A 27,620-nucleotide genomic window follows, 5' to 3' on the forward strand; every position below is an offset into this window, starting at 1 on the left:
GGTGTAAGAGGTCCTTGAAAGCTGTTAGGGCATTCTGTACTGCTAGCATTTCTTTTTGATTGATATGCAGATGCCTTTGATCTGTAGTCCATTTGCCCTGAATGCACTGTCCTGCCATGTGTGCTCCCCAGGCATAGTCCGATGCATCTGTTGTCATAGTTTGCCTGGCTGTGGGTAAGGTGAAAGGCTGACCCTTGTTGAGGTGATATGCCTGTGCCCACCATAGAAACTCCTGTTGAAGGCAGGGAATGAGTGGTATCATTGTTTCCAAGCTGTGGCTGTGCTGAGTCCATACGCTTTTCAGGTACCATTGTAATTTCCTCATATGCAGTTTTGCAAATGGTATTAGTAGTATGCAAGATGCCATGAATCCCAAGGCCTGCAGAATTTTTCTTGCAGGGAGTTGGGTCTTTGTTGCCATTATTTTGAAATATTGAGTCAGCTGTTGTTGCTTGTCTGGCGTGGGAGAAGCCATCTGGGCAGTTGTATTCAAGCTGGCACCCAGGAATATTATGTTTTGTGAGGGCACTCATTTTGATTTATTTTCGTTTACTGTGTACCCTAGGCAACTTAGAAGGTGTTTGACAAATGCCAGATGCTTTAAAAGAATTTCCTTGCTTTCTGCTTGAATAAGGCAGTCGTCCAGGTATGGGTATATTTGAATTCCTCTTTGTCTGCAGTATGCAATTACTGGTGGTGCCAGGCATTTTGTGAAGACCCTGGGCACAGTAGATAAGCCAAAGGGCAGTGCAGAGAATTGATAATGTGTTGAACCTGCAATGAAGCGGAGGTATCTTTTGCAATTTTGTCTGATAGGGACATGAAGGTATGCCTCCTTGAGGTCCAACGTTACTAGCCAAGCATTCTTGCCCAGCATGGGAAGAAGCTGCTGTAGTGTTAACATCTTGAATTTTGGTACTTGCAGATAGGTGTTCAGAACTGAAAGATCCAGAATGGGTCTGCATGCTTTGTCTTTTCTTGGGACTAGAAAGAGTCTTGAGTAAAATCCTTGTCCTTGCTCCTGTGTAGGTACCTGTTGAATGGCTCTTATGTCCATGAGAGCTGTAATTTGTTTTTGTGACTCTGCCCATTGATTTGGTGACAGGTTTGGCATTCCTTTTTTCCTTGGCAAGGTATGAAAGTGGAATCTGTATCCTTGTGAGACAATGTTTAGGACCCATTTGTCTTTTGTGATGATGTGCCAGTTGTCTGCAAAAATGCTAATTTTCCTCCCAAGGGAGCTGCCAGTAGAGATTTGCTTGGCAGTTTGAGGATTGAGTCATTGTGTTTGTCTTCTGCTAGCCTGGGGCCTGTCTTCTTCTCCTTTCTGGGTAGCAGTACCCCATTGGCGAGGTTTGGAAGGGCCTTGTGACTGACCTCTGCTCCTTGGGCATCTGTATTTGCCCCTCTGTGATCTGTCAGAAACTGGAAAGGACCAGTTTTTTGTTGGCCAATTTCTGCTGAAACGAGGGGGTTGTACCTGTAAGAAATCCCTGACCGTCTGCATAGACTTTGCCTTATCCTCCATTTTCTTTAAGAACTCTTCTGATTTGACACCAAATAATACATTCTGCTGTAAGGGTGCATCCAATAATTTTGCTTTAACATGATCAGGCAAGGTTTGTTCTTTTAACCAAGCATGTCTACGTATGACAGACGCAGTAACAGCTGCTCTACAGGAATCTTCCAATGAATCAAATCCACATTGTAAAGTATGTTTGCCCACCTGTTCAGCTGCATGCAACAGATCCTGCATTTCCTTGAATTCAGACTGTTCTTTATGTGTGCTCATTTTTTGCTTTAATTGAGACATTAGGAATTGCTGATATTTCAGCATGTGAAACTGACAATTTAATGCCCTCATAGTCAGAGTTGCTGAGGTGTATATTTTATTTCCCCATCTATCTAGGGCTCTGGAATCCCTTTCAGAGGGCACAGGATTTTTAGCCATAGAAGCTTTAGCCCCCTTGGGACCCTGGGAAATTGTTTCTGGGTCAGCCACAGTGCTTTTATAAAGGAATTTGTGTGAGTCAGGCACTCTGTAGTATCTGTCTGGTTTGGCTGGAGCAGGAGGTAGAGAGTCTGGATTTAGACTAGACTCCAAGTAAACATCATCCACAATATCTAAAATTGCAGGGATAGCAAGTGGTCTGTGCTGGGGTAGTAAAAGGAAATCTCAGAGCCTTTTCTTAGAATCAGAGTAGTCCTGGCCTTCCCAGTGGAAATGTTTCCTCATGGTATGTAAAGTTTCCCCAAAGGAGTAGTCTTCAGGGGGAGATGCTGAGGGGCTACAGTCTTCAGCATCAGAGTCTTCATAAGGGGGAAAAGTGTAATCCTGTTCCTCAGAAGAACCTGAGGAAATTGAAACCTGGTCAGAGGAAGCATAATCCTCCTCTTGTCTTGGTCTTTTATCTGGAGGGGGATGGGAACCCCTGATTAGGGTAATCAAATCTTCAGCCATCTTAAGCATCTGTTTCTTAGGCATGGGGCCTTGACCTGTAGACTGATTTACAGTCTTTTTTGGTTTTAATGGAGTTTTAAGCTTAGCATAAGACTTAATGGTGAGTTGTAGTCGGTCTGAAGACACCTTCTGCAACCGAAGGTGTTTCCACTGCACCGGGGTCTCCTTCTGCTCCGGTGTCGGAAGGGTCTAATGAAGATGGCTGTGTCGGCCTAGTACACTCCGCTTGAGAATCTGCAGCTGTCTGGGGTTCCAATTCTGCGGTCGTCAGGGGCTGCGTAGGCGCCTCACTGAAAACCGGAGAAACGGCGACAGGCCCAGCAAAGGCCTCAAAGTCTGGCTTGTTCCTAGGCTGCCTGTCCTTATCCTTGCATTTTTTATGCATGCCGGTCGTTGGCTGCTCCAACGACATGATATAATTAAATTTCCTACCAAAGTAATGTTGTGCGAAGTCAAAACGGCGTTTGATAGTTCGTTTATTAAACCTAGCACAAAACCGACAACCTGTGACGTCGTGGTCTGGGCCTAGGCAAGGAATACAATAAGAATGGAAGTCCTTGTGAGGTATTTACTTCCCACAAGAAATGCAATTGTTAACTTTTTCTGACATCGGACTGAGGCAAGAAAAGGTACCCCAATGGGGTACTTAACTTTATTGAAGACTTCGGACTGAAATTCAATTCGAAAATCTCAGGTGTCGGCCAACCGGCACTTGCGAACTGCTTCTGCCATAGGGCACCGCGCGGCAAGAAAGACTGAAGAAAATGGCACCGGATGCCTCTTATATACCCCTGGCGCACTGACGTCAGGGAAGAAGCGACAGCAACCGACACTGGACCAAGACTTTGGAACTCAGGCCGACTGCGGGACCCCCTGACAGCAGGATAACCCAAGTGTGATGACTGCAGCATGGTAACACGATGAACATCTTTACAAACACAATAAAGTTATACTGACTACAGGTTATGTTTTTGCTAACTTTTTTGCATCAATGGGTATAGCACACTAAAATGGAACCTAATTCATGTGAATGCTGCATAGATGCCAATTAAAAATAGCCGGTTGATACCAAGATGTTAAAGAACATACTTGTTCATAATACTAAGACAAATAATTGCAAAAATACCATTTATTTATATTGTATAAGATATAATGGCAGAAAGAGTGTAGAACCTTTGATAAGTGCATCTGGTATTAATATTAAACTATTACCTTAAGCATCTGAGAACATATTTACTCATAACATGAAGAATAGCAAAACATCTTTTCTGCAAATGTCTTTTTTAATCATAAAGGAAAGCAAGTTGTTTTGCATTATGAAATATAATAATAAATGTGCAAAATCAGTATCTTTAACACTTAAAAGTAAAACAATTGTTTTGAAAGACAGGACAATGACATCCTACCACAGAATTGTATGCAGACTGAGACAAACTGTTTGGATTCTTCTACAGCAGGTATTCCAAAATGATATTCAAAGGACTTCCCTTTTCAGACTGAAATCTGATATACACTCATCGCTGGCTTGTAAATTAATAACGCTAAGGACAAACATTATTTTGTCTTAAGGAATCTGTCTTTACTTCTTTTGTATGTCTGTTTAATTAAATAAATGTTTTAAGTTGTTGAACTATGTGTATTATAGATACCAATCAAAATTTAAGAATCACTACCTTTATTTCTTGAGTGAATTTTTTGATGCACTACCAAGCTTCTTTTATATGAAAAACCCTTGCCACATGTTGTGCATTTATAGGATTTTAAACCAGTGTGTTTGTTTTGATGTGCTGTCAGACTTCTCTTATCTGTAAAACCTTTATCACATGTACGACGTTTAAAGGGTTTGTGTTGTTTTTAATTTCTCCAAGTCTTTTAGGTTTCTAAAACCATGACGGGACTGGACCCCATTCCTAAGTCAAAGTACGATTAGAGTTCATGAAATTAATATTGTTTCACTCTTTGATGTCAGCCAAAAGTGCTCTTCATCTTACCTGCAATGTGCCCAGTAATGACTCCTGCAATTCTTAAGGTGTTACATGAATTGGTAACATACCTAAATATGATTGTAAATTATTTTTTATAAGACCAGTTGCTCCTACCACTATTGCAACTGTCTGGGTATCTTTCTTCCACATGGCTCTCATTTCTGCCTGCACATTGAGGTATTTTATGACTTTGTTTCTCTCTGTACACAAGACACTATAGTAACTAGGTGTGGTGACTTCAATGATCAATTCCACTTTTGTCTTCTTTTCTTGGACCACTATATCTGGTTTTCTAGCATCTATCTTTTGGACTGTTGGTATTGGGTGATCCCATGTGATGTAAACTTCATTTTCTATGCTTCTCTGCAGCTCATGTTTCCAGTGGTTTTCAGCCACTTCAATACCATAATGTTTGCACAATTTCCAGTGTAACAATCTCGCCATATTATTATGCCTTTCAGTATACAGTCCCTCTGCCATTAAAGAGTTGCAACCAGCAATAACGTGTGTGACTGTTTCCAATTCGGTTCCACAAAACCTACATACGTCTGTTTCTCCCACATGTTCAATGGACTTTGTAAACCAGCATGTACATAGCCCACTATCTTGGGCTGCCAATATTAACCTTTCATTTCTTGATGTGAATTCACCTCTCCTTATCCATTCCTGCATTCGTTCTTGATCAACATGAGGCTCTTCCAGAAGTTTTCTATACTTGCAACTATATTTATGTTATTTTTACACTTCTTGCCTTCTCATCTGGACCTTCACCTTATATTCTTTCTTTAGTTTTTTTAGCACATTTAGTTGCTGCATGGTTTTTATCCACTTCTGGTTTGATTTCCATTCCTGCTTGCCGTCGATATGCTTCTGCTAAATTAAGCAGAGATGTCATTTTAGATTTATTCTCCTCATGTTTAAAAACTTTCACCACATTTCGATCTTGTGAGGTCAGTAGATAAGTGTGGAGTCCCACGATTGCAAATCTATTCATGTAATCAATTTCAAGGAAGCTTTCCTCCTTCAGAGCGGGGAATATATAATCTTGGTATACACTGATTTTTATAAGTCATTTGGTGAGCATGAAGCATCCTTCTTGTTTTAATATCCAGTCTATCCAACACTTTTTGGGGCCAGTCAGTCACTCCAAAACTATAAGTTAGGACAGGAAGAGCAAATTGATTTATAGCTTGAATCTTGTTCTTAGGTGTCAGTGTAGTTTTCAGGATTAATTTAAGTCTTCTAAAGTACTCCTTACTAAGCTTTATTCACATTTGTTCATGTTTTATTGCTGATCCTTCATCAGTTCCCAAGTATTTATACACCCCCTCTTGCTCACGTTCTTTTACATCACATTCTTGTCCCAAACTCATGTTTTCCTGGTGCTGCAATTTTCCTTTTTTTAAAGTTTGCTTTTGCACATTTATCAAAACCAAATGACATTCCAATATCATCTGAAAACCTTTTGACAACCTGCAGCTGTGCTTTCAGTTCCTCATCTGATAAGCTATACAATTTTAAATCAACAACAAAGAGAAGATGAGAAGTCATTAAACTTTGTTGTTTTCTAGAAGCCAAATTATAGCCATGGCCTAAGCTAAGTAAACAGCTTAATGAGTTAATGGCAATGCAGAATAGCAAGGGTGACAGAGAGTGACCCTGGAATATCCCCCTTTGAATTTTTATCCCTGGGATAATAATCTGTTCTTTATCATGGCTTAATTGCAAAGTGGTCTGCCACTGTTTCATTGTTACTGTAATGTAGTCAATCAGTGTAGGGTGTATCTTATACATTTTTTAAGCACTCTTTTATCCATGAATGTGGGCTACTATCAAATGCTTTTTTTGTAGTCAATCCATGCCATACTTAAGTTCTTCCCCTTCTTACAATTCTCCACTATAACTTTATTTAACAACAAATGGTCCTTTGTTCTATATGACTTTATTTTATTGCCCTTTGTTCTACTACCATAATTGAGTTTTCTTCTAAATGACTATAAACTCTGTCAGTGTCAATTCCCATGTTTATTTTGTACGTCGTCAGAAGACAAGTTATTGGTCTATAATTTTTAGGGTAGCTTGCAGGTTCGCTCTTAAGTAAGGGCATTGTTTTTCCTGTTGTTTACCAGTGTGGTGTATGTTTGGGTGTGCATATAAATAGTTTTTACTCATGGCTAAATCCTCATTCAAAGAAGTTAATACACTGCATCTAGACCTGGGGATTTCCAGTTAGTGGCTTTTCTGAACTTTATTTCAATCTCCCTGGCTGTTATTTCATCCCATTTCATATCCTGTACCTTTAAACTTCTTATTCTTTCTCTTACTTCTTCTATCCATTTAGCATCTTTGTTATGTTCCACAGGATCTTCATAGATACTTCTCCAAAATGTATCTACTTCCTCTTTTTTTGGCGGTCTATCAATCCTTTTACCTTATTTCCCAAATCTCTATAAAACTTTTTGGGATCATCAGTAAGTTGTTTATTTTGTGCTTTTCCCTTATATTTATTTTCGTATCTTCTAAGTCTTTCCGCCTGTTTTGAAATTTTTAGTTTGTTACCTCCAGTAGTGCATAATAGATCCTGGTCTGTTCTAATACTGCGCATTGCTTTTATCACATCTATCTTTAATATTTTTGTTGATCTGTTCCCTCTTCTATAATTTCTAACAATGATACTTCTTGTCTTAACTGCTTTATAGTTTTCTCTATTCAATATTTCCATGATGGTATTTGCTTTCGTCCCCTCTTTTCCCTCGCTACCCTGTGTTCCTGTGGTAGAACTTTATCAGTTATTAATTTAGCAGCACAGTAATATATTCTGTTTACTTCTGTTACATCGCATGGGTCTCTATGGACAGTCCTAATTACTGCATTCATTTGTTTTATCAAGCTTCTGACTTTTGGGGTTTTATTAACCTTCTGCAGTCTATTTCTCTCATTGATCTTGATATATCTATCTTTGTCTATTAAATCAAACAACTCTTCTCTTTACTCCTTTTCTTCCATACTGAGGACACATCCCTTGTTTTCTGTTTCCTGCAGCCATTCTATAAAAAGTTCTATAGCATCTTCCTGTGACACATCTTTTTTTCAATTTCATCCTGTGTCATCTGTTGTTCTGCCATATGGGAACTCACTGGCATATCACTCCTCAACACTGACTGTGTCAGAGTTTCCACAGTTTCCTTTTCCTTTCCTTGCTGTCTAGCTTCAAGTGAATGTTTATACTGGTTTCCTGTGGAAGGCTCCAAAATATCTTGAAATGGCACCTGACCAGTTGCTTCATGTTCCACTGTTTTCCCCTTAATTTGGATATCCATTGCTCTATCCTGTTGTGGTGCTTTCTGCATTTGATTTTCTACACTGAATCCTTCTCTTTGCAGCTGTTCCACTACCTCAATTTCTATTTCTGTGACTTCTCCATTACTCATCTCTTTTTCTACTTTTCTTCTTAGTCTTATTATTTTTTGTATTGTAAAGCTTTCCATATCCGGATTCCTTTGCCTATATTTTTCTTCAAATATCTTTGGTGCTGCTCTTTTTGTATTAGTTTTGTTTTCTCATTTGCATAAATATTACACCATATTAAATTTTGTTTCCTTTCCATTGTCCATATTTCTTCTTCCCTTCTCCTAATCTTCTTGCTTTCCCTTATTTTGAGGACTCGCTCCATCCTGCTGTGATGTAACCTGTTTTAGACTTTCTATATTAAATCCTTCACTTCGCAGGCACTCCATAACTTCAACTTCTATTTCTTTAACGTCTGCTTTACTAATCATCTTTTCTACATTGAAGTTTTGTGCTTTTAGTCTTTTTGTTGTGAAATTTTCCATATCTGAATGCCTTTACCTGTATTTTTATTCAAATATCTTTGAGACAGCCTTCTCCATATTACTTAACTTGGCTTTGTCCTTTGCATAAATATTGCACCATATCAAATCTCTCTTTCTTTCCCATGTCCATATTTCTTTTTTATATTTTTCAAATATCTCTAGGTTTTGTTGTTTATATTTTCTCACTTCCTCATAGGCTTCTTTTTCCAAAGAGATCAAAGTTACTTGATCTATATACTGTTTTTTGAAAATCTGTTGTATTAATGAAAGCAAATTTTTATTTGAAGCTTGTAACAGTTTTTCCTGTGGAAGTGTTTTTCTTTTCTCTAATTTCTCTCTTAATCGTTTTGTATATCTTGTGTCTGGAAATTCTGGGCTTTTTACATAATAGTAACAATACATAATGTCTTTCTTATCCTCAATAGTCCACTCTGTCGTCTTTATGGCTCTGCTTTGGCCAAATAATTTTTGTTGTTTTTGTGGACTGCTACTTCCTTCTACAACAGGGGGGCCATCCTCCCCTGAGCCTGGCCTGGCCCCATTGTAGGACTGTTTCCATATTTTGAGGATTCTACACTGTCATTTTTTCCATTCCTGGCACCAGTGCACCTACCAGGATTGGGCACTTTTTTATCCTGGGTCTTGTGCACCCAGTTATCTTTTTTTTATTTTTGATTTACTTCTGTCCAAGATATATGCTATATAAATACAGTCTATATATCAGTGTCACCTTGGTAAGATTTCTTTAAAACAGGGTCCACCTCGCGAAGGTACTCACCAAGACGTGAGGATGAATTCAGTTTCAGCACTGCTACTCTCCTTTGCTTGCTGACTTTTCACCTCTCCATCTGGACCCTCTCATCTCTCCATCCGGACCTTTAATTAAATAAATGTTTTAAGTTCTTAAACTATGTATATTATAGATACCAATCAAAATTTGAGAATCATTTCAGTTCTAGTCACCTTTCTTATCTTTTTCCTTCATCCAGATATTTTATCACATTACCTTTATTTCTTGAGTGAATTTTTTGATGCACTACCAAACTTCTTTTATATGAAAAACCCTTGCCACATGTTGTGCATTTATAGGATTTCAAACCAGTGTGTTTATTTTGATGTGCTGTCAGACTTCTCTTGTCTGTAAAACCTTTATCACATGTAGGACATTTAAAGGGTTTGTGTCCACTGTGGGTGATCTGATGACCTATTAGAGTGTTTTTCTTTCTAAAACTCTTATCACACAATGGGCATTTATAGGGCTTTTGCCCCGTGTGTATGCTCTGATGACTTACCATACTGCTCTTCTGTTTAAAACACTTGTCACACATGGGGCATTTGTATGGTTTCTCCTCTGTGTGACTATTTTGGTGCACTGACAAACTCCCCTTATCTGCAAATCCTTTGTCACAGGTATCACACTTATATGGTGCTTGGCCAGTGTGCAGTAACTGATGTTTTACTAAACTGCTTTTCTTTATAAAATTCTTGTCACACATGTTACACTTATAGGGCTTCTGACCCGTGTGACCATACTGATGCTGTACCATGTTACCTTTCTGTGCAAAACCTTTGTTACATATGGCACACTTATATGGTTTTTGATCTGTGTGGGTATACTGATGTTTTTCCATAGTACCTTTTAATGTAAAACTCCTGCCACAGGTGAGACATTTATAGGGTTTCTTTCCGCTGTGAGTTAGCTGATGGACTGTCAAAATTCTTTTACATGTAAAACCCTTGTCACATGTGGGACATCTATAGGGTCTCAGTCCACTGTGGGTATTCTGATGGGCTGTCAGACTTGTCTTATCTCTAAAACCCTTGTCACACATGGTACACCTATAGGGTGTCTGTCCAGTGTGGATACTTTGATGACTCAGCATAGCACTTTTCTGTCTAAAACTCTTATCACACATGGTGCATTTATAGGGTTTCTGCCCCGTGTGGATAATCTGATGACTTACCAGGGCACTTTTGTATCTAAAATTATTATTGCACACAGTGCATTTGTAAGGTTTCTGACCCGTATGGATAATCTGATGACGTGCAAAACTTCCCTTATCTGTAAAACCCTTATCACATGTAATACATTTGTATGGTATCTGTCCATTGTGGACTAACTCATGTTTTTCCATGCTGGTTTTCTTTATAAAACTCTTGTCACACACTGTGCATTTAAAGGGTTTCTGTCCAATATGTGCATACTGATGTTGTAACATGTTACACTTCTGTGCAAATCCCTTGTCACATATAGCACATTTATATGGCTTTTCATCCATGTGGATATACTGGTGTTTCTCCATGCTAGATTTCATTGTAAAACGCTTGTCACATATGGAACATTTGAAGGGCTTCTGCCCAGTGTGGGTAACCTGATGCACTGTGAGACGACTTTTACAGGTAAAACCCTTGTCACATACACCACATCTAAAGGGTTTCAATCCAGTGTGGCTACTCTGATGCACAGTCATATTTCTCTTGTCTGTAAAACCCTTGTCACATATGGCACACTTATAGGGCTTCTGCCCTGTGTGGGTGCTCTGATGACTTATCCAAGTGTTCTTGTATCTAAAACTCTTGTCACATGTGGTGCATTTATAGGGTTTTTGCCCACTGTGGATAAACTCATGCACTGCCAACCCCCCCTTATCTGTAAAGCCCTTATTACATATATTACATTTATATGGTGTCTGTCCAATGTGGACTAACTGATGCTTTAATATACTTCTTTTTTGTATAAAACTCTTGTCACACACTGCACACTTAAATGGTTTCTCCCCAGTATGCGTATACTGATGCTGTATCATGTTGTCCTTCAGAACAAATCCCCTGTCACATACAACACATTTATATGGTTTTGGATCCGTGTGGACATGCTGATGCTTTAGCAGGTTTGCCTTCTGTGCAAAACTCTTGCCACACGTAGTACACGTGAAGGATTTATCCCCATTCTTAACATCAGTTGTTGCACATTTATATGTACTCTTTATATTGATTATTTGTTTATCTGTTGCCACTGTATTCTTTTTTCTTTTCTCACTGAGAGTTAAAAGCCTACTATGAAGTGGCAACGTGTTGTTGCGGTTAAGCCATTCAGATGGCTTCTTCCATTCACAAGTTTCCAGATTCATTTCTGTTTCAGTTTTACTGATAATTTCATCATTATTTGCCACATAGTTATGGAGTTTATTTTGAACATGTAATGGATCACATTGTGGGAGTGACAGTTTATTTGGCAAAACTTTGTCACAATCCGAATTATGATATTTCTTATGTGATGACTGCTGATTCTGAAACTCACTGAGCTCTGCATTCCTGCGGACTTAAAGGAAAAATTAAAGTTAAAATACAATGATCCACAGTGAAGATTTATTTTCTTAACTGAATAATTAAAATATGAGCTGTTGCTAGTATATACAATTGCAAGTCTTTTTTTTTTAATTTCTAACTTAGTAAACAATAAATTTCTACTGCGAAAGAAATTTAGTTACAAATGTGTTTTCTCCCACACACAAAGTTCTGCCCTCCGAATATGTCAATAATGTTCTCTCAGTAATTGCTTTTTAACAATGCCAGTGGGGACTGTCCTTTACTTCACTGGTTCCTGTAAACTTTCCAAGAAAAAAGTGTGATACTTTTCTGTTTTGTACCTCTGTTTATTTTTCCTAGACAAATGTAAGAATTCCTCATATTCAGATTAAATCTTTATTTAAGGATACCACAGGTTCACATTAACATGTAAACAGTGCTCAGTATATACTAAAATGCCATGTTTAACACTGCAAAAATAAAATACTAACATGGACTATGGGATTACTCAAGCTGACTGCAGATGTTTTTAAACTCTTCATCACTGCACACAGAGAACACTCTTCCTTATGGGGAATGACCCAACTTGTTATATCAGAACTTGCCAAGGACTGATTTACTGCATAAGTTTTGGTGTATTTCCTTTATGTTTTTATTATAAATTTTTATTACAACTTTAAGGACAGCACAAATACAAAAACATATCATATACACCATAACAAATGTGATTTTAACAGGTAAACTTCTAATACATGTTCATAGTCAAGGTAACAAACAACATAACTTTCTGACGTTAACTCTAATTTATGCACAGAAAATGGAAACTACAAAAATTAAAGTCACAAGAAAAAATAGAGTACACACAGAAAAATATATGAAAGAAATTATAAATTAAACTAATGAAACCATACAAAAATACAATGTACTTAAATAGGGGTCGTCTATATCATTATCTGAATAATACTTTTACTGACCTTTTTCAGAATGCCAGAATTATATTTGTCTAACAAATATACTCGTGTCAAAATTTGCAGTAAACATTGTTGCCTCCTGGTGTCATTTCATTAGGGATACTTTTTTGGAGTACAGGAGGCAGATCACTGATTCTTAGCCTGAATGCCCAAGTGCTGACTGCTATATTAAAACATTCCAAAAAGAAGAGACTCCATCATTTCACTATATCCTGTTATGTTTTTTCCTGTAACTGGCAATTCAGAAAAGTGGCTTCTGGGAAAAACAACTAAGAAATATTTTGAAAATCATTCCAAATTTTTTAAAAGAAAATTCATATGTAAAATACTTTTCAAGTCTGCTTTATCTCTCAAACAAAAATGTCTTTCTTAAAATACACAAAAAAACATATGGCACAAGAAAAGTTGTATGCGTGAATTTCTAGATGTAAACTTTCCAAAATAAAGAAACAGCAGAGGACTTCAACAGAACTTTTTTTTGTTATTACTTAAGATTGCAAAAGAACAATTAATCAAGAAACTGCAACGTTTCCAAAATAATCAGTCTTAGAGATAAGCAACTTGTTATACATATTATTGTTAAATGACATTTACAAGTATTGTGTTCTGTTAAGTGTTGAATTCAAGTACAGTCATAGCAAGATGGCTCCAAAGATGGCACTCTTTTCATGGATACTTGGCAATATTTTAATAAAAAAGTTCTGACCTACTGTATACACAACTAATCCTCTTTATCAGTAGGGAATTTTGCTACGGCATCTTCTAATCATAAAATACTAATATAAAATGCATCATCTTTCAATTTTTCTTTCCTTGAATAATTCATTACAAAATGCATCCCACAGTATAATTTTCATGGTAAATGAAGATAAAATGGAATATCTTAGTGATGCATTTTTATAAATATAATTTGTAAAAGTTTTTAAACAGATACTTATACAGCTGGATTTCATTAAGGAATAAACAGAATACTGAAACATTTTTTTCCAGAGTGGACATAATGTTATCAAAATTTTGCCTTAATTATAGAATCCAAATTAGGTGTTATATTTATTCCAAAGTATTTCAAGTTTTAGTCACAATATGTTTATTTGGGTGTCTCATGAAATATCACATATTCACAAGAGAGAAAATCAAGACATTGAACCTTGCCCAAGGTCACATAGTAGGTAAATTAGGGCTGCTGAGGGGAATCAAACCCTGTAACTCGGGAAATATAGTCCCTAGCCTTAACTATCTGCAATAACTGCCAGATAATAATATAAACTATTACCTTTAACATCCTAATCTGTTCTTTTATTTCCATATCTGTAATGTCTTTGCTATCCATTTACCTGTTTTCTAATATTTTTATTACTCATATTTTCTAAATCATATTCACTTATATTGGATCACATTAATGTATAGATATTCTCAAAATATAATTTAAAATTTATTATCGTATTTTTGTACATATACAATGTGATATGTCCTATCTAGTCTTTATTGCCTTAAGGAATCAAAGAATATGATCTAAACTTTAAAATTCCTCTACTGCTATTCCAGTTTTATGTTCTAAAATATGTTGACTGTTTTTGTTTATATGAAAGTATCACATCTAAATATAATGATTTTGCATTCTCGAGATATCTTTATTAAAATTTTCGTATATTTTTATTATTTGAATGTAATCCAAATAAGAATGCCAAGGACCACGGACTAAAATCCTTTCAGCTTATTGCAAGACCAGATGCTACACGAAATAACCAAATGTTGAATTAACGCTTTTATTCACAATATACATCACATGCGTTTTCGTCCTTAACGCATTTATTCACAATATACATCACACGCGTTTTCGTCCTAAACAAAGGACTTCATCAGACAAACTACATTAATTCCCATCAGTTTAAATAATTTACCCAAGCTAAAACATTAGTCCTAGATCCAATAAAATCCCTACTTTAAAATCAAATTGACTAATCACACTGCACATCCCATGAATATTAATGCCTATCTCTTAAAGTGCCTTATGCATTAGGTTAATGTTACCCTTTAGTACATTTATCTACTATTATAAATACTATTTAAATATAAAATATATAAATATATAAATACATAATTGTTTAAAAATCCTTAAATTTCATGCTTAAAATTATTATGAAGTTTAAAACTCATATTTATTCAAAAAACAATAGAACAATTAGATTCAGGTACTTAGGTAGCTAGTGCCTTTTTTACCTATATTTCTTATGTATAATACCCCCTCTAGTGTCCATATATTTAATTACATTGAATTTAGTTAAGTTTTGTTGGCTCTCAATTTAAGCAGTGGGGAAATAGTTATAAATTCATTCATTCCAGGTTTTGTACTTGCATCGAGGTTGACCTGCCACCAAAGTTCTTTACTTTCTAAAATTTCTTCCCACAGGCCACCTCTTATGTCAGGTCTAATTTGATCCAGTACAAAAAATACATATTTAAATTCAATACAATTAATAGAGTGTTTAAAAAGTGCATTTGTGTGTTTCCCTTTTATAATGTCATATGTATGTTCGTATATCCTTCTCTTTAAATGTCTCTCAGTCTTCCCCACATAAAAAGATTGACATTTCTGACATATGACAAGGTATACCACACCTTTACTTTCACAATTGTAAAAACCACTACTACTTAACCATCTTTTTCTACTCTCAATGTATACTTCCCCTTTATTGATAATGTATGGACACTGCTGGCACCTACCACACTTGTATGTTCCCACCTTATTCCTATCATCTTTATGTTTACTACATACTTTCCTTTCTAATATGTTCTTTAGATTTTGAGAATTTTTGTAAACTATTTTTGGTTGTATGTTTGTGATTTCATCCATGTCTGTCAAGGTAGAAAATTTATTCCACTCTATACTCACAAAATCCTTCATCCTTTGATTAGAAGCGTTATATTCCACCACTAAACTTCTTGTATATATTTCCTGATTACTATTAATCTTATTCACTCCAGGGTTTAAATTTTTGCTCTCAACATTAATTCCCCTACCTATGATGGGTTTGAATCTATCCATCCTACCTCTTTCCACTTCTTCCCTGATATTACACACAAAATGTTCGAGGTATCCACGCTCAAAAACCATTTTTTTTTTTTTTTTTTTTTTTTTATTATTTGAATGTACTTTTAAACACTACAAAGTAGTTTTTTCATTTTATTGATCATTTTATTTAATTCTTACCTGGATAACTGGACTGGTAGGAAAAAGAAGTTATGTCTTACCATAACGTTCCATCTGTGTTGTAGATCTTTTGTTCATTCATTACCGATAGGACCTCGATTCCGTCCTCAAAACCGATACGGCCATTTTCCAGCTCACGCAAGCCAAAAACTCTCAGCTAAGAACCTACCCACAATGCCCCTCTCCTAGATACTCCAGATTGAGTTTGCCCACCCTAGATAGAAGAAGTAGCAATAGAAAAAAAGGTTGGAGGCTCTGTATGAGCAAATACCCTAACCAGGAGTTCTTAAAGTTCACCAGGAATCCAGGCAGGGGAAAGGAGGGCAGGAAGTAATGAATGAACAAAAGATCTACAACACAGATGGAATATTATGGTAAGACATAACTTCTTTATCTGATGTTGTAAATCTTTTGTTCATACATTACCGATAGGACCGAGTCCCCAGCTACTTGAGTCCTGGGTGGCTCTAAGGAAGGATATTCCTGAGCACCATAGAACCAAAAGATGCTCGTCCCCTGGAGGCCAAATCCAATTTGTAATGAGATATGAAGGTATGAGGTCTTGCTCAAGTGGCTGCTGTGCATATATCATCCATAAAGGCTCTGGAATGAAAAGCTACAGAAGTAGCCATAGATCTGGTAGAACGAGCCTTTACTCTGGAAGGTAAGGGTAGCTTATTCTGTTGGTAGATAAAGGTAATGACGTTTCTAAGCCAAGAGGATAAAGTCACTTTGGACATAGGTTTACCCAATCTGGGTCCTGCAAAGGCCACAACAATTGGTTTGTTTTCCTGAAAGATTTAGTCCTGTCCAAATAACAACGAAGCTGCCGATGCACATCAAGGGTGTGCAAAAGGTACTCCCCTCTCTTCGAATGCCTTGGGAAGAAAACCAGCAGGTCAATAGATTGGTTAATGGAAAAGCCAGAAATGACCTTGGGCAAGAAAGAAGTGTCAGTATGAAGGGACACCCTATCCATGTGGAAGATCAAGTAAGGACTCCTGACACTCAAGGCCTGCATCTCAAATACTCTTCTCGCTGAGGTAAGTGCTACTAGAAGCAAGGTTTTCCATGACAAAAGTTTTAAATCACATGATTCAAAGGGCTCGAAAGGAGGACCTGTGAGAGATTGAAGCACCAAAGTCAAGTCCCAGGGTTATAAGGGAGGCTTGACTGGAGGTTTAACATGTAATACTCCCTTCAAAAAGGTCTTGCATAGGCGGTGTGACATAATTGAAGAATTATCAAGACCGTTATAAAAACTGGCGATAGCTGCCAAATGTACAGTGAACGTTGAAGCTGAGGCTCCTGCATGTAGAAGAGTAGTCAGGTATTGTATGATCCTTTGAATAGGCATAGAGAAAGGGTCTAAGTTCTGGTCTTTGGCCCAAATAGAGAACGTAGTCCATTTACTAGAATAAACCTTTCTAGTGGAAGGTTTGTGTGAGGCCAGAAGAATTTCACAAACAGGAGATGGGATTTCAGGCAGCCTGGCAATCATTGGAAGTGGAGGAACCAAGCTGTGAGCTAGAGACTGTGCAGGTTCAGATAAATCAATCCCTGAGGATGGGATAATAGGTCCTAGGAATGATCCAGGATCCACAGGCTGTGAATCAGATAAGGCCATAGAAATGGGAACTAGACTTGACGTGGCCAGTAGGGAGCAATGAGGATCACTTTGCTTTTCAACCACTGAGCTTTCTGGAGAAATTTTGGAATGAGGGGAAACAGGGGAAAGGCATACAGAAGACCTGGGGGCCAATCGTACGTTAGAGCATCCCTCGATGGTTCCCCCAGAAGGGGGGATCAAGGCAAAACAGCTCCTGCATTTGTAGTTTGGGGGAAGCGAACAGGTCACAGCAAGGCTTGCTCCAAAGTTGGAAGATCCGATCTGCTATTACAGAGTTGAGGGATCACTCGTGAGGCATCAGAATGTTCCTGTTCAGATTGTCCGAAATAAGGTTGGAACTCCCAGGAATGTGCATTGCTATTAGAAAGTGACTGGAAGCTATTGCCCAGTGCCAAATACTCATGGCTTCCAGACACAGGGGGTAAGATCTGGTTCTGCCTTGTTTGTTGATATACCAGACGACTGACATGTTGTCTGACTGAACTGCAATGGTCCCCGAGGGTAGGGATGCATGGAATGCTTGCAATGCCAAGAGAACTGCCCTCAGTTCCAGGACATTTATGTGCAAGTTGGCCTTGATGGGGGTCCAGGTACATTGGACAGTCTTTCCCTGAAAATGCCCTTTCCCAACAGTGAAGCATCCGTGGTCACCATAGCCATGGCTTGGGGAAGACAGAATGGTAGACACCAAAGATTTTTTTTTGGTTCCATCCACCACAGCATTTCTGCCTTGCAATGGTTTGTAAGGCATATCATGTGGTTGAGTGGGGAGGTTAACAACAACCATTGTGCGGAAAGGAGCCACTGCAGGATTCTCATGTGCAGTCTTGCCAGAGGTACTAAAGTAATGGCAGCTGTCATGGAGCCCAAGAGTTGCAGTACAAGATGTGTTGGTACAGACGTGTGAGGAAGAAGGTCTTGAATTTGGTGTCTCATTTTCAAAAGCCTGTGAGGGGGGAGAGAAACTTGATAAGATGTTGTGTCGAAGACCGCTCCAATAAATTCCAGTGTCTTCACTGGTAACATCTGAGATTTGTCTTTGTTGATTGTCATCCCCAAGTGGAGAGCGAGACCTTGAGTGTAAGAGAGGCTGCAGACTAGGAGAGTACTGGTCGGGGCGGTAAGGAGCCAGTCATCTAGATAGGGAAAAACCTGGAATCCTTGTAGTCAAAGATGGGCTATCACAACTGACATACATTTTGTGAACACTCAGGGGGGTTGTCGAGAGACCGAATGGCAGTGCCCTGAACTGGTAGTGATTGGCTCCCAGCCAGAAGTGTAGAAACCTCCGTGAGCAGTGATCCATCTTTATGTGATAGTATGCATCTTGTAGGTCTATAGAGCACATCCAATTGTCCCTCCCTAGGAAAGGAAGAATAGACTGCACTGTGACCATCCGAAATTTTTGAGGTTTGATAAATTTGTTCAGTAGGCTAAGATCCAGGATTGGTCTCCAGTCCCCTGTCTTTTGTGGCACTAAAAAGAACCTCAAGTAAAACCCGGATTCTGTCTGTTCTGATGGCACTGGTTGGATTACTCTTTTTCTTAGCAGTTTTTCTATTTCTAAGGCTGCTAATTCCCTCTGATTGGGTGGTACATCAGGGATTCGCTTGATGGGTCTGGGAGTTAAGTCGAATGGTATTTGGTAGCCTCTGGATATTATTCGCTGCACCCAAACATTGGTAGTAATAAGATGCCAGGCTGGTAGATGCAGAGAAAAATTACCCCGACTTCTTCCAGAGAAAAGCAATCGGGCCGCTGCTCAGGAGCGTTGGTAGGGTCTGCCGGACAAAGGATCTCTGGCTCCCTGGTTACATGGACCCCCTCTACCCCGAAAGGGGCGTCTTCCATATGAGTTGCCCCCTCTGCTCCGGGGGGATTGCTCACCATGAGTGTCACAAAAGGATCCTTGGGATTTCTTGAACCATATCTTTCCTCCCTTCTGGTTCCTGGAGTAGGACCTTTGGGGGTTGGAAAAGCGTATACCCACAGCAGACAAGGTCTTTCCGTCTTTCTCACTACGTGCAAGTGTGTCTCGTACCTTGGATACAAAAAGTGCAGATTTGTCGACAGCTGCATTGATGAAGGAAGATTTAAAGGGGTCTGCAAAGTCACACAATCTCAACCAAGCATTACGTCTCATGACAACACCAGATGCGGCAGCTCGAGCTGCCCCCTTGGTGGTGTGAGATATCAAACATATCGAGGAGTTAGAGATGGATTCAAGGGTAGCTAGCTGTGAGACTACAGTGTCATGTACCTCATCAGGAAGTACCCCCACCAAAGAGGAAGACATTTCAGAAATTAGGTCTCTCTGGAGTCGAGTAATGTGTGACAGATAATTCAGCGACTGAATGGTGAAAGCCACTGATGCATAGGTCCATTTCCCTAATCTGTCCATGGTCCGGGACTCCCTGTTTGGAGGATGGACAGTGGAACTATCTTCTTCCAGTTCCCTCTTGGTGGCCACCGCCATGACCATAGAATCAACTGTTAGCTGCTTGGACCAATGGGGCTGGTCTTCAGCTGTAGATAAAATTCTGTGTGGCCTCCGTAGGACAGGTTCTACATTGTCTTTGGACTTCCAGGCATGCTGCACAATTAGTTTAACAAGATCATCTGCTGGTGGGGGCACCCATGAAGTAGATGGTCAGGCATGGAAAGCCTGCAGAAACACCAATTTCTCAGAAGAAGGGTTAGAGGACTTCCATTCCCCCCACTGTTTGAGGATTTTGAGAATGTCTATGAATGAAACGTAGTCTATGGGAGAGCATAGGGACCCTTCTCCCTCATCACAATCGGGGTCTTCTGTAATAGATTCCTCCGAGGAGTCAAGGTGCTTCCTCTTACACCATTTCCTCTGGGGTGGCTCCCCAGTGGGATCTTCTGGGGAGGATTCCGGAGAAGGGGTTCCCTTCATAGGAGGGTTCTTGTGACTCGTGTGCCCAGGGACCCGACATAGCGGGTTGGGAGAGGAGCATGTTAGGGGAGGTTTCTGATACTGCTGTCCTAGGTACTGGCTGTGAGCCTTCGGAATGAAGGTCCCTTTCCATCACCTGTACAGCAGGACCATTCGAGCCCACCTATAGTTGAGAGATTCCGAGAGAACTGGAGCCATGGACATAGACGGTGCCAGTGAAAATATAGGCGCCAGATTAGGTACCAAGGTACCAAGGTACGGACGGTCCAAGCACTGCTCCAAGAAAGCATCGGCTCCATTGTAGCTGATGCAGCAAGGATGGTTGGTGCTGACAGGGGAGACACTGCTGTCAGAGCCGAGACAATATGTACTGAAGCGGACATCGGTACCGGGGACAGGGAGGATGCTGGAGGAGGATAAGCAGGAAAGATGAGGTAAAGGATTCTGAGCCAGGAGGGATGGAAGGTCTAGCTGGAATAGGCAATCCCCTAGCTGCCAGAAGCTGATCCACAACCCGCACTAGGTCTAGTTCAGAAAAATTCCTAGTGGATCTAAAGGTGGCTGCTGAAGGGGAATCAGGTCTTTCTAGAAAGGGACTAAACCTCTGCCCCAAGAAAGGTTCATAAGTTGGAGAATATCTTGTCCTTGGCAGGTATTCGAATTCTGGAGCTGGTGGAGCTGAAGAAACTGTCAACTGTCTGCACCATGGCTGGGGATGGTGCCAAGGTATGTACAGTCATTGGAGCCCATGGAGCCGAGGAAACTGTCAGCACCATGGACGGGGATGGTGCCGAGGTATGTACAGTCATTGGAGCCGAGGAGACTGTCGGCACCGTGGATGGGGATGGTGCCAAGGCATGTACAGTCATCGGAGCCAATGTGAGAACCAAGAACGGCACCAAAGTCAGTGGTGCCGTGGTTGGAACCAAAACAGGAATGAATACCATGGTCAGCACTGAGGGAGAGGACACAGATCCTGGTGCCGAGGAGGTCTGCGCCGAGAGCAATGGCCAAGTACGGAGCCAACTCGATTCCATAACTGATGGGGATACAGGAACTGAGTGACTCAATTTTTTCCTTATATTTTTTGGTCTTAGGAGGGGGTGAGACCTCCGGTCCAGATACAGCCTCTGAGAAAGGTGTCTTGAGTAAACCTTTTAAAATAAGTTTATTCTTATGTTCTGCTAGTGTCCAATTACTAAAACTAGCACAAATGTCACAATCAGCTTTAATATGATCCACACCCAAACAGTAGACACAACGGACATGTGTATCTGAGTTAGGCATCTTACGTTTACACTTGTCACACTGTTTAAAACCCAGCTTAGCTTTGTCTGACATGGTAAGGAAAACAATGCTATCCTATAGAAAGAATAAGATAAAATAATATATATTTAAAATAATAATAGTAATAATAAAAAAAAATTTTAAATATAAAGATAAAATAATAAAATATCAGTGATGTTTGTTAAGTAATGTTTGTGTCTTTCGGCTTTTCCCGGTTAGGGGTCGCCACAGCGGAACTCCGGTCCGCTAATAATTAGCAGTTGATTTTTACGTACCGGCTTGCCAGGCCTGACGTACAACCTTCAACAAAGGTATGCCCATTCATGCATGTCTCCACACAGAAGACGCTCTAGCTGAGAATCGAACTGGACAGCGTCTTACTGTGAGGTGACGATGCTACCGCAGCACCATCACCGATGTTTGTTAAGTAATACCACTAGTAAAAACAGAAGGCCTGTTAAAGACAGGAGAGAGAGACAGTAACAAAAGGGTAAAAATTAAATTACCAAGGAAAAGGGTAGGAAATAGGCCTAGGTTATAGGCGACGGTGAAAAAAGGCTAACTTGACTAAAAATTTAGTAATTTAGAAGAAAAAATAGCTTTGAGAGAGATGGCTAAAACATCTGACTAGGAATACGGCAAACGAGATCTGGAGTATCTAGGAGAGGGGCATTGTGGGTAGGTTCTTAGCTGAGAGTTTTTGGCTTGCGCGAGCTGGAAAACGGCCATATCGGTTCTGAGAATGGAACCGAGGTCCTATCGGTGATGTATGAACAAAAGATTTACATCATCAGATGGTTAATTTCAGCCACTACTCAAGCTCCCTAGCCAGCAATACAGGGAAGGTACAACACACAAAAACAAAATGAAATCACATAAACGAGGATAATGCAGTAGTTATGAACATTTTAAATATTTTACAACTTTAACACAGTGTATAGACAATAAATTGTAACATTCCTAGATACGTACGTACATTCTTAGTTATTTACAAATAATTTAATTTTATCTGTTAGCTACTGTGGGAGATCATGTTTACTGCACTAATATCTCTAAAGCAAGCCCATTTATTTTCTCTGACAACAAAGTCTTTGAACATAGTCTAGCAGACTTGCGGTACTGGCGTCTTACTGCCAGAAGAAGACAGTTTCAGCAGGCTGGTCCTACGTTATTAAAAACATTCCTGCCAATGGATATTCCAACTGGTTGTCTTGTGAGAGGTTAAATATTGTCATTATTTGTTCTAAAGTCACAGTAAGGGCTTCTTGTTGCTAGCTGTGAAGGCAGTGCAGGTACATAACTGTTTGATTAGTTTGAACAGTAATGCAGACAGACATTGAGTGGAACTTCTTGTAACAGGAAGCTAATCTGGCTACTAAAGAAGCAGACATTTGTGGCTCCTAGGGTTTGCAAAGGTAAGATAGCACAGCCCATCAATAGTTTGAAGTAAAGTAGTGTTTGCAGAACAGTTTAATGAAATGATGGGTAAGGCATGACTCTAGATTAGATAAAAGTACATTTCTGTCCTACATTTTTCTCAACTTAGAAGACAGCAGATTTGATATTTTATAACTAAGCTTTAGTTACTATAGGACTTCAAAGACTGCTCTTCCTGTGTGAGACTTTAATGACCATATATGAAACATTTTAAAGTATTCTACAGAACCACTTCATCTAGATTTCATTAAACAAACATTCTTTTATTGACCACCTTTTGAATTATTTTACTTGAAACACAATAGAATACACAAAGTGTAATTTATACTTACTATTTAAATATCAAGACAGCATGCGCGGTGGTGGTGCTGCGGTAGCATTGTCGCCTCACAGTAAGACGCTGTCTGGTTCGACTCTCAGTTAGAGCATCTTCTGCGTGGAGACATGCGTGAATGGGCGTACCTTCGTTGAAGGTTGTGCGTCAGGGCTGGCAACTCGGTATGTAAAAATCAACTGCCAATCATTAGCGGACCGGAGTTCTGCTGTGGCGACCCCTAACCGGGAAAAGTCGAAAGTCACAACATTTAAATATCAAGACACCATAAGAAATTGCAATCAAAAGACATAACCTTAAATGCTGGAATACAGAAATTAAAATTAATGAAATAGAAAATGCCATATATTTCGAGTTCATGTTCGGAATATTATACATAATGTATATAGAATTAAAAATAAATAATATGAGCATTTTAAATTGTTTTAATTTAAATTTCGTGTCCAATTTGTCAAAAGTTTAACAAATTCTGAAACTCTAGGCTCTTTTAATGCAGTAGAATATTTTTATTCAAAATGTACATTTTACGACTTTTGCTGCCAATCCTGATACGTTATTATCTAAACTGTATATTATGTTGTGAGAGTCCAATGTTCTCACTGCAAACACTCCATTGCTATTAAATATGGATGTAATTATATACCTCAAATAATATTTTCTCAGTTTTTTATTTCAAGAACATCTATTCTTCTTTTTCTTAAAATGGAATGGGAATGGCATATCATATCCAAATGAATTTATGTCTTTCTCTGAAAAATAATCTTGCAAAAATATCAGATTTTGTCTGCTGGCCTTGATTATTACTGTTTAATCCATTATAGTTGAAATATAAATGCAATTGGCATCATTTACTCCCCCATTTGAGATAAAGAATACTGAAACCCTCACCTAGAATCAAATAAATGGCTCCAAAATGAAACTAAATGGATGAGAAAAAAAAGAAACACAACAAGTACTGCAATCCATGAAACGAAATATGAATTACAAGAACCGTTATCAAACTATACATAGTAAAAACGTATCATTCCTTCCTTGAAATCTAAATTATTCCAGGTTTATTCAGAAGTTTCCCTAACCAGACTTCCTCCCTACCAATAAAAATACACCTAAAGTAGTAACATCTAACCCCAAAGCTCAGATAAACCTCACTAATAACTGCAATTGCTAAAATTATACGGTAAAATGAATTAAAAGATATTTTTGACGTAAAATATTAAGATCATTTCACATTTCAGAAAATAAAAAGTCAAAGTTGGTATCAATTAAATGTCAAGCATTAAAATATGTACAATGAATTTCTGTTGCATACAACGCTTTGTCTCTCTTTCTTGACTTCTACTGAAAACAACTTGTAACATTTAAAGTTAACTCAGAGATATAACTAATGAACAGTATTGACAATTGGGTAAAAAAATGAGTACATCTGAGCCTAACTTTACAATTACAGTAACTACATTATCCCAGCACAGGCATTCAACATCAAATGTTAAATACAGTTCAGTGAAGAATACATACCTATAAATGCTATTTAAATAAGATTCTGAAAACAAAAACAGTTGATATAACTGCTTTCTATCTTGCTGGTTTTGCAATGTAACGCATATATACAAGACAAAACAAGTACACTTTAGGACCTGCAACCATGGAGGGGCACTTTCCTGCTATCTCTGCATCCAGCCTGATGAACATGGGTATCCTGAGGCAATGTAGCAATTGTTTTATGTACACTGACAACTGCTTAAATTCTTTTGCAGACAAATACAGTATGTGAAAGATGTAGTTACACACTGACACTGGAGACTAGACTCTCGTATACAGTCACAAAAAGCACCAGGTATTCAGAGACTCACACATACCACTCACTGCACCCACAGAGGCCCCCCACACACACACACAAAAACACACACACGCGCACACACACACACACACACACACACACACACACACACACACACACACACACACACACCACACATGCAAAATTGCTCACATGTAACTTACCCAAACCTAAAAGGCCTCTCAGGCACAGTCCTCAGAAACTCTGCATGTACACAAACAGGACAATTCCAATCACAACACACAATGCCACATCTCATTGTGCCTCAACTGCCGAGCCCATAAGGTGAAACACTCTACAACCCAATATTCTGGTCATAGGAGACGCCATTGTGAGACACACTGATGCCCCTCTTTCCAGACTGGATAAGGGGAAGGTGCAGTTAGTTGCCTGTCAATGGCCAGGATTCGCCAGATCACATAATTATTCAGGTCACTTACCTCCAAGTACTAGTATGACTCGGTCATAGTCTATGTGGGAGTGAATGACCTGAGATGTACCTCCATGGACTATATGAATAGAGACATAATTGAGCTATTAGAATATGTGCCACAGGCAGGTATGAGCATAGCACCAAGCAGCATCCTGCCATCTCCAAGGATGATGCCATAATACCAGCAGGTATGAGCCTACCATTGAGCAGCATCCTACCATCTCCAAGGATAATGCCCCAAAACCAGCAGAATATGACTGATTTTAACAATTGGCTTAGCTACTGATGTCATTCCAAAGGGGTCCAATACATGTCAGCCTGGAAGAACATGGTTGACAGGCCACACTGCTTTGCCAGGGATGGTCTTCAGCTGTCACCTCTAGGCTTTTGGATATTGGTGAAAACATTATCCACACCTACAATGCTTCTTTTACCAAACCTTCCAGTACAACAACAGCTATTCACAACAAGCTAAAGGTGTTACTACTCAATGCTAGGAGCCTCAACAAGAAACTGCACTTCCTGGAACCTCTCCTCAACTTACAGAATTCAGACATCTGTGCAGCTACTGAAATATGGTTCAAAGCTATGGAAAGCACTCTGGCAGTGCATAGCTATAATGCCTTTCATACATTCCAACCACTCACTGAACAAAAAAAGAGCAAAACGCAGAGGTGTATCTATCTACACAAGGGATAAACATATATCAAGGCTGGTCAAACAATACGACATGCTTGAGCTACTCCATGTCCAACTAACCATGGGAAATATCCATTGCCGTATTCTTCCTAGATACAGGTCCTCACTATGAGCCAGGAAACTGATACATCATACCTGACGTTACTAAAATCACTCACCATCCAGCCCAGTGCCATACTCATAGGTGATTTTAACTATACCTCCATTAACTGGGAAGCATACACTACACTAACATGCAGGCCCAAAGATTTCTTGACTTTGTAAATTCAAATGCCTTGGAATACCTATCTGTACTCCCACTAGGGGAGTGCTGTACCCCCTAGTGTTATGTCCTCACTAGTAAGATCAGATCACAAAGGGGTCTCTCTTGAAATAAACATAAAACTAGTCCTCCCACCTAACCTCAAAAACGTTAAGAACGTCTCTATGGTAAATTACCCCCTATTAGGGGACAGCATAGCTACTTTCCAAGCTTTCTCAAATTCAGAAAATACAGAAACCTATGAGAGGCATACAAAAAAGCACTGTATGACCATATAAGCAACTGCATAGAAACAGTAGTACCAGATTAAAATAAAGCCAGGTCAAACCACAAAAACAAGCCAACCGGGTGGTCCCCTGGTATTAACAGACTGTATAACAAAAGAAAGAAAATCCTACCAAGAAGTCAGCGGGAATGTGCACAACAGAGCAAAATCTCCTCATTAGTCTAAACAAGCAAATAAGAGAATCAGTCAAGTGTCTGAAAGCAGACTTTCCGCAATCTTAAGGGCAATACCCAACAATGTGCGGAATTAGGTGTAGATGGCATCACCTACACTCAGCCAGAAGAAACTGCAGATCTGCTGGCTGACAATTCTTGCTCAAATTTCACCTCACATCACCCCCAGTTCTCACCTAAGAAATACTCTCCACCACTCCACTGACAACTATCACCAAAGGACAGGCTGTCACTGTACTCTCTAAAGCTAAAAAAATATGGCTTCAATGGGGAATGACAACATACCTTGTTGTCTCTTAAACAGCTTAAATCAGGACTTATCAGGCCTTTTAGGATCTCTATTTAACCACAGCCTCTGGACTAGCTTTGCCCCGACAGAGTGCAAAACAGCAACAGTCATCCCTTTACATAAATGGGGATCATCTACTGACCCAGGAAATTACAGACCCATAAGTTGACTAGTCTTATATACAAGGCCATGGAAAGAATAATCATGGACCTGATAAATAATGACATAGGAGACATCCAATCACTGGACCCAATCCAATATGG

General features: G+C 39.1%; 1 protein-coding gene across 1 annotated transcript in view; it reads right to left on the minus strand.

Moving 5' to 3' along the window:
- Positions 1–9,009: 9,009 nt before the first annotated feature.
- The window catches only part of LOC122798693 (zinc finger protein 271-like), a 138,568-nt gene continuing 119,957 nt past the window's right edge, over positions 9,010–27,620 (minus strand). The window contains exon 4 of the mRNA XM_044067789.1: positions 9,010–11,601. Within this exon, the coding sequence (XP_043923724.1) occupies positions 9,248–11,601 (2,354 nt within the window). The 3' untranslated portion in view covers positions 9,010–9,247. The remainder of the gene's footprint in view (positions 11,602–27,620) is intronic.

The sequence above is a fragment of the Protopterus annectens genome, chromosome 3.part1 (genome assembly GCF_019279795.1).
Source record: "Protopterus annectens isolate FY-2018-M chromosome 3.part1, PAN1.0, whole genome shotgun sequence".
Lineage (NCBI taxonomy): Eukaryota > Metazoa > Chordata > Ceratodontiformes > Protopteridae > Protopterus > Protopterus annectens.